The sequence below is a fragment of the Pagrus major genome, chromosome 18, assembly GCF_040436345.1.
Source record: "Pagrus major chromosome 18, Pma_NU_1.0".
NCBI classification, from domain to species: domain Eukaryota; kingdom Metazoa; phylum Chordata; class Actinopteri; order Spariformes; family Sparidae; genus Pagrus; species Pagrus major.
The window spans coordinates 26519715-26528755 of record NC_133232.1 but is presented as its reverse complement, the minus strand read 5'-3'; the positions used below and the strand labels follow the sequence as shown (position 1 = coordinate 26528755).

Genomic DNA, 9041 nt, shown 5'->3' with positions numbered 1-9041 from the left:
GAAATATTGCACTTTTCACTGACACTTAGACTTTTTTGACAGCTTTGCTTTTACAAATTAAGATTTAACATACAAACTATGATGAGAATGGAAAATATGATACACTGTTATAGATTTTATCGAAGAAGTTTTGCGGAAATCTGTTTTTGATGGTTACTTTTGCTCATAAATAAAAGTACTTTTTGATTGTACTACTTACATACTTTACTTGAGTGTCATTTTAAATGCAGCACTTAAAGGATAAGCTCACCCAAAATTAAAGATTCAGTCATTATCTTCTCAGCCTCATGCTGATGGAAAGTCAGGTGAAGTTTTGTAGTCCACAAACTTCTGGAGCTTCACAGCATGCAGCATTCTCCTAAACAGCTGAAGTAGATGGGGACTTGTTTTAAAATATAAAAAACAACTGAAAAACTAAACAAAAACTTGGCTCCATACGGTTCATCCAAAGTAACCAAGCCTACAGAAGCCCAGAGATCCCAAACTGATTTTAAAAGACATTAACAAACCTGCTAAGCTCAAAGCATTAACTTTTCAAATCAATTTAGGATCTTGGGGCTCCTGGAGATTTGGATGATGAGCTGTTAACTGCGACGCTGTTTTGCTATGATGCTCCAGAAACGTTTTGGGGACTACAAAAATTCCCCTGACTTTTTATTGGCAGGTGGGGCCAGCAGATAATGATTGAATTGTCATTTTTCAATGAATGTCTCCTTTGAGTGACATTTTCAATGCAGGACATAAACTTGTAATAGAGTATTTTTTTATATTGCAATTATAGTGCTGTACACTGCATTTATGTACAAAACAAATGATTTTCATGCTGCAGACTCACTAAAAAACAGGGTTAAAATTCACCCAGGAATGTGATCAATATCGCACTGATGCAAAAACTGGGTTAATTTTACCCAGTGGGTAGAATGGGTTGTTATGATCCAGATACCCAAAAGAAATCTAAAAAACTGAGTCAAGTTAACCCAGTAAGATAAACCCTACATAAGCAACAATTTTAAATGTTGACTGTATACAAGGCCTCTTTACTGTAGGCTTAGATTGCATGCATCAAAAATGACATCACTGCACTCATGCAAAAGAATCTGGTGCATTTGTTCACTGCATTGCATGTTGGATCTCAAGTTCCCATTGAATTGGTGGTCTACTGTAGTCCTGCACTGCACCAACTGAAGATGCTTCAATAAAGTCTGCAGTGCAGACGCTTGACGCAACTGAATCAGCGTGAAGAAGCTCAGCTGGACCCACAGGACTCTCATTACACTCCGCAGGGAGACTCACCTCCATTATTAACACATATGATGCGCACATGCCTCTGTGAAATGCTGTGCGTGCTGATGTCTTGTTTACATGAGTTTAATGACCTCGGTGTTAATTAAGTTTCCGTGCTGGATGTTAATGATGCCCAGCTCCTTACATGTAGGCCAACATAGGAGTCAGAGAGTGAGAAAACCGGAAAAAAAGTGTGTGCGTGACGTGTCACAAGGGCGTCAACGACAACGACAGCTGGGCTCAAGAATATTCTGTTGTGTCGTTTAATGACACTTCTGGAGCTTTCTCTGCATGTGTGTGTTCTGCACATGTGGCTGAGAGTGTACCATCACTGCAGGGGAGTGTGTGTGTGTGTGTGTTTGCAGACAGTTGTCATCAGCAGGGTGCCTCGAGGGAGGGGACTGCTGGAAAAGTAGAGGCAGATGTGAAAGAGGAGAGGAGGGATTGTGTGTTGGGGTTTTAATTTCACCCAGAGGGGACGTTGTCACTCCATCACTGCTGCTGACAGTGGCAGTGACTCGGGGCACAAGTGGGGTGGCTGTCTGGAGTCGACTTCCAGACCTCCAGGGCGCCAGCTTGCCGCTCGCACCAGAAGAAGAGCTCTAAAAGTGGGTTTCTCCAGCTGCTGTGTCTGAGCAGACGGGTCTTAATGCTGGGAGGTTGTTGGGGTTTGATTTGTGTGTGTGTGTGTGTGCGCATGTATATTGGCGTATTATGCAAACACACACATGCTATAAATGTCATCACATGAAAATTACCAACTGCTGAGCTCTTATGCTTTCTGTATGTGCACAGATTTGGCATCCTGCACCCCCTCTTTCTTCTCTCCTCAAGTGTTGTGATGCCTCCTTTATCCTCACCCTCCTCGCGTCTCTTGTTGTGGCCGTATCAGTCCATCTCACAGTCTGTTATATTTAGAGGCGAAGCACTATCAGAGCGTACAGCTGGCCGCCTGTGATTCAATTCTGACAGATCTACAGCTTTCAAAGCAATCTCCTCTCTTTTTGTCTCGCTCATTTCTCTGCCTGTCTCCGCCCCCTCTCTGATTTTCTCTCACCTCCCTCGCCGACCTCTCTTTTCTCTTCTCCTCACTCCTTGCATCTTTTTCTTTCCTCTTTTTTTTCTCCAGTTGTTTTTTCTCCTTATTCCTCTTTGTTTGTTTTGCCTCTTCACACACCTTAATCTATTTGAACTCTCCTTTAATCTCCACAATTTTCTCACCCAAGTTGATATTGTGCTCTTCTCTTTTTGCTTTGCCTCTTCTTCAGTTCAGTTTGAGGTGCTTTACTGCTGTCGTGCGTCATGAAACTCTATCTCTCCGCCAGCCCGTCTTCTCTCATCCCCTTCAATTTTCTCCACGTCTTTATCATCCACGGTGCCTATCAGGTACGCGCTGTCCTGTCCTACCAGGGCTTCATCACTTAGAACAAATTCTCGTTGAAACAAACATCAAACAACGCAACTTCTAATTTGGGAAGAGACAAGCAATTATCTGCTATTACATCCTCGAATCTGTGCGCAAAGGCAGCCTTAATCTCATTAATCATGAACAATGGGGGCGGTAATAGAGAAGCATGTTTATGCAAATTCCCCCACACAGTAATCTCCTTCATGCTTAATAGCCAAAACAGTGGTGGCGCCTCAGAAAAAACAATCCTCCCCCTTCTTTTTCTCCGCTCAAGCGTTCCACTTGCTCCTCTTTCTTTCTTTCTTTCTCGTCTTTCTCACTCTCTCATGTTGTGTTTCTTTGTTCCCGCCTTCCTCCTGCTTTCCTCAAGTGTGAACCGGAGCGTTCAGAGTCTGAGGAGAAGTATTGATCCGAGCCCCTGTCGAACCTTTTTCAGTTTGATGGCAAATAACCCCCCCGAGCCTGTGTGGGACTTTGAGTTTTACACCCCCCACCTCCTCTTTGCTCCCAACCTCCTCACTCCACTGCTCATTCCCCTTCTCCTCCATCAATTCTCTCTATTCCTTCTGTTTTTATGCTGTTCATTTGCATTTTTATTGTTCTATTGCTCGTCTCTCTCTCCCTCGTTCTCTCCCTCTTGCCCCCATAGCGTCTGTTTATATTTATTCCCTCATTTCTCCTCCTCTAAACTTTGCGGTTGTTGCCGTTTCTTCCTGTACTTTGCAGTTTAGCCCGTCAGTCCAGTAACCATATGTGATCCAGGACTAAATATAGCCCAGGAGGACATTATAAGATTATGTCCCTGCATCCTCTCTCTCTCTCTCTCTCTCTCTCTCTCTCTCTCTCTCTCTCCTGTGCTCCTCTTGCTTTCCCATCTTCTCTTCCATCTTTTAGTAAAGCAGCTGGTCAGGATGAATCGAGGAGGCCTCGTGAAGGTCAACCGCATGTGATCCGTAACAAGATGGAGCAAATACAACTTGATCAAGTGATTGGCTCTCTGGCTGGAGGTGTATTGATGAGTTGAGATTGGGGTCAAAGGAATCAGTAGTAGACAATCTTGAGATAATCAAGACATATATTAACATTTAGTGCAGTAGTGAGAGAGTAATTAAGTACAGTTTTGAGTTACCTGTCCTCATGTGGGAGGATGCCTTCCCTCTTGTTAACTTGCTTCCCCCCCCTTCCTCCCCTTCAGGGGCAGAGGGGTTGTTTAGTTGAACATGTTAGTCTTGACTCCCTGACTCATTAATCCTTTATCAAGTCAGAATCCACAGCCCCAACCATGACTGTGAAATATCAGCAGCCCAACTTTGCTGTGTACTAATAAATCCATGTTGCTGAAGGGACATATGGATTTGGATTTGTGTGTCTCTTATTCTTAATCTGTCAGATTTGTCCTGGATCTGAAATATTCTCTAAACTATATACTATAAAAGGATTTACCAGCAATTTTAGTTTAAAACGTTATATAGATATCTACTGGAGTTAGCATGCTAACCAGCTAGCCCCGGGCCTGAAAGCCTCTTTCTACCGGTGGTTAAATAATCCTTTGCCAGCAATGTAAACGCCAGCTCTTTGGTAGCTGCATGGCTAACTGAGCTAACAAGCTAACTGTAGCTACAGTCATAAACAGAATACAGTTAGCACCAGTTTGCTAATTTGGTGACAGACTTCCCCTAACTTTTTGGAGTATGAGTTCAACAGGTGGCAGATTCTCACATACTGCTACTTGGTATACTACTATACTACTTTGTAGACTAAGAGTTTACATACAAAAGATGCGATGAGCTGTAAAATAAGATGAGTTGTTTTCACCTTTTAAACGAGGAGTCTTCAACGTTTTTTTCATGCCAAGGAGCAGAGACCCCCTACACTAGATATTGTATAAAATTCTGTTGCATATTAAACTGGAGCTATGTGAGAGTCTCTTTCTTGGCAACCACAATAATGTCTGGTCGTATAAAAACACCCATAACCAGCCAATATGTTTTAATAATACATTGTTGAATAGGTGCCACACAGCGGTTTAGCTTATGGTTAGGTTAGCTTGCTCACATTATTGCACAAGGAATCATTGGACTATCAAAGTCGTGTCGCTCATAATATGTTGGATTAATTTTCTGTCATCCACTGGGAACACGCCACGTCATTTCCCATCCAGAGGCCGACAAACACAGGCCAGTGGCGTGGAGTGGAGACTCTCTGGGGGACAGGGGCAAAAAATGAAGGAATGAAAAGTGAAAAATATGTTCACGCTGAAGGTGAATTATTCTGCGTTATTCGCTGAGAATTAAAAGTAAAATGAAGTCATTTGACATAAAAATGCAGTTGAATTTTACTCATTTTTTTGTTATATTTATAAATACTTAAGTATTTTTTTATAATTCAAAGTATGAAGCTGCCAGACTGCTATTAAAATGTACAAATCCTGAGTTAAAATTGCAGTTCTAGCTTGTAAAAAGTATAATTTCACTATTATCACACAAAAATATCAGAAAAATGTACAAAAAAAATTACAGTGTAGTCACAGCTCACATCTGTTTCATGCCTTTTTTACACTGAGAGTGTGTGTAACCCTGTAAATCACTGAAAATATCAATAATTCAAAATGTTAAACGTTTCGTTTAAACCAGATGTTGAACTGGTTTTCTTAGTTTGTCTCCACGTGATCTATGAATGAACTTGTGTTTCTATAAATAAAACATGCTCAGTGTATTCACGTTGAACTCTGGGGGGTTAATGCAACAATAATCCAATAGTACAATATCCGCGGAAACACAACACCCTGGAAGGTGCAATTCTGCCTGATGAGTACTCATCTTACTACTAGATACTCTAAGTATATTTTAATTATATTATCTCATAATACTTCTGCAGATTTACTTTTGAATCGAGGACTCTCTTTTCACATTTTGTTATTATTTTGTTTATTTAAGTAAAGGATCTGAATACTTACTGTTCCTGGTTATTCTCTCAAAATGAATATGATAAAATGTGTTCAGGAAAGAAAAATCAGCTCAGGAAAAGGACAAAAAAGAGCATAAACGAAGAGAGAAGCTAAATAAAGGATACATTTACAGGATGTTACCACCATTACCATCACATTTACCACACTTACTGATGGTAATGTGAGCTCATCCGCGGAGACGTGAAGCCTCTATTTCAGGTATCTGTGTAAAGAAAGTGTGTTATAGTTGTAATGATGGTGATCCCATTATAAAAAGAAAGCGTTGAGAAGAAACAGTCATAAAAAGACGCACATCTCATAAACTGATGAAGTGTGTTTATGTGTTATGAGGGCTGTGGGAGGGGTTGGCGGCAGAGAGTGTGTGTGTCTGTGTTTGTGTGTGTGTGTGTGTGTGTGTGTGTGTGTGTTTGCCTAGAGAGAGAAACCGATCGAGCTCAGTGTGTTTGCTCTGCTTTGTGGGGAGCTGTCCATTGTCACTGGTGCTGAAAGTGGATTACTGCTTCCCCACTTAAAGGGGGGGGGATGAATTTGATAAGCAGAAGGGAAGAAAAGGAGAAGATGAAGAAGAAGAGAGAGGACACCAAGAGGAGCTCTTGAGATTGGTTCATTACTGTAAAATCCCAAAGACTGACTAGCTGATTGAAAAGGAAGTTTCTTGGAAACTTGGATTGTAAGAGCATCTCTAACGAGCTGTCGTTGTCTTACTCGGACAGTTTATTTCTCTAACACACTTCCTCTCTCTTCCTCTCTCTCTCCCTCTCTCTCTCTCTCTCTTTCACCTCGCTCTCAAGCAGTCACTAATTTGGACTCATTCAGAGGTAGGATGGAGAAGGCAGAGGAGGAGGAGGAGTGGGGGAGGGAAGGCAGGGGGAGATCACCGTTTCCTTTTTTTTCTCTCCCTTCAGCTCGGCAGGACGGAAGGCGACACAGAAAGAAGAGCGCATTCGCCTCTGTTGGATTCATACACTCCAGGAGAAGAAGGAGAAGAAGAAGAAGTTGTATTGATTGCCACTTCGATCTGAGAGTGCTGCAGCTGCCGATTTGGACCTGGAAACCCTTTTCCTGTTCTGGCCCTGCTCAGCCCGCTGTGTCCCAGGTCACAGTCAGGATGACGGGGTGCGCCAAACGCTGCAAACAGGGACTTGTCAAGTTTGCTTTGTCCCTGCACAAACTGGTCACAGGGACTCTCAGTAAAGGTAAGAGCTTGACTGCGTCTTTATTGTATTCGTGCAAGTGCAAATTTGTGTTTTCATCTGTTTGAGTTCCTGTGCGTGTCACTGAAAGTAAGTGCGTGCATCCACTGTTATACAGAAGCAGACGAGGCCACAAATGAACGTAAGAGCCACAAAAGCAGAAAGTCCAATCCACCTCATCTTTCATCCTCAGCTCGTACAAACTCTTTTCTTTACTCCAGTCTTGTCTGCGGTTGACCTCGATCTGTTCTCCAGAGGGAGGAGTGAAGGAGACAGAGATGAAGGGAGTAAGCAGCTAATAGAGAGGAGAGATAAAGTTGATATAGAGCGCAGAGTGTGTGGGTTTGTGTGTGTGTGTGTGTGTGTGTGTGTGTGTGTGTGTGTGCTTGTGATGAATGTGAGTAATAAAACGTGTCGGTGTGGCAACGGGGAAGGGGAGCCGTACACTACAACGCTCGCTGTGAGAGGAAGAGGAGGGTTTTACTATTGTGATTCATTAGTTGTTATTTGGTGTGTGTGTGTGTGTGTGTGTGTGTGTGTGTGTGTGCAAGCATGGTTATATGTAAGGGTCCTGTGTGTTTCTGTGTGTGTGTGTGTGTGTGTGTGTGTGATGATAAAGTGGTGTTTTTTCAATCTCATTTTGGTGCTTTTATTGTTGAAGTAGGAAAGCAGTGCAGGAAGTACACACAAAGCCATGCTTCAGAAACTGTATGCAGCACAGCAGCAGCCTGGAGGCACACACACACACACACACACACACACACACACACACACACACACACACACAAACGTATAGTATAATGCTCTGTTAGCCAATTGACATTATGTCTGCAGGGATGAGAAACATCAAAGAAGTCAGTCACACACATACAGTAGATGCATAAAGACATACTCAAATGCAAACACACACACGCACGCACACACACACACACACACACACACACACACACACACATATACACATGTTTGTGGATGGCTCAAGCATTCAGCCACGGTGGGTAGAATTGCCCTCAAGGTCTCACACACACACACACACACACACACACACACACACACACACACACACACACACACACACACACACACACACACACACACACACACACACACAAACGCACACACAAAACGTCATGAAGGAGCTGCTGCTGAGGTTTGGTTGCGTAACAAATTACTCCTTAGAAGAAAAAACATCATAAAGTCAAAAAAGGAAGCAGCACACACACAAAAAAGAAACACGCACACACACGTAAAAAACACAGATGCCACTGATACACGGCCATTAAAACACCCACACAGTCAATGAGGAAATGAGCTGCAGGAACAAGACATCTTGGTCTGCAAAATATCAGAAACCCAGACACACAAACAAACACACTCACCTAGATACACGCATAAATAAACACACACATTAAGACACACAAACAAACACACACACACACACACACACACACACACAGGTCTACATCTGCTCTTTTTCAGAGCTCCGGTGGGAGCGAGAGCTGCATCTGCAACAACATCAGATTAGACAACGGCCATAAAGGCAAATGGGCGAGACACGCACGCACGCACGCACACACACACACACACACACACACACACACACACACACACCAATATTCCAGCTCCTTAAAGGGCCATTACAATGTTGTAGCTCTATGGACTGGGTTTACTACCCAGTGCTTTTCAATTTGGGACGTTGGTGTTTTAATTGGGCATGAAGAGGAGCTTCCCCATGCCCACTTTGTTCAAATCGATGAAACAGAAAGGGTGAGAACAACTAATTACATATGGTTCTGCTGCTGTAATTTACAAGCAGATAGTGAAGATGTGATTTGGAGCACTTTATTGCTGAAATTTCACTTTTTCTACTTTACTTTTACTGGGTGTTCTGGTACATTTTTAATTACTTTCAGATACTGTCTGCACCAGAAACTGGATAACAGTAAACTGTTTTTTTCTTGGCTTTATGTCGGTGTTATTGTCACTGATATCTGAATGTTAAGTGATGCAAATGTATCCTAAGAACTAAAGTGTCTATTAAAAGTGTGCAGGAGCTTGTAAAAGGACTTAACAGGTCTCTCAGTAAAGTTTGGAAGAGACAGATTCAAACTATAACAGTCAAAATCGAAGCAGAAGAGACCAAGATATCCTGAGTCACATCCCAAAAACACAAGATCTTACACTTCAT

General features: G+C 42.4%; 1 protein-coding gene across 1 annotated transcript in view; it reads left to right on the top strand.

Moving 5' to 3' along the window:
* Positions 1-6768: 6768 nt before the first annotated feature.
* LOC141013385 (A-type potassium channel modulatory protein KCNIP1) overlaps positions 6769-9041 on the top strand; it is a 43075-nt gene continuing 40802 nt past the window's right edge. Inside the window, exon 1 of the mRNA XM_073487092.1 lies at positions 6769-6856. Coding sequence (XP_073343193.1) covers positions 6769-6856 — 88 coding nt within the window. The remainder of the gene's footprint in view (positions 6857-9041) is intronic.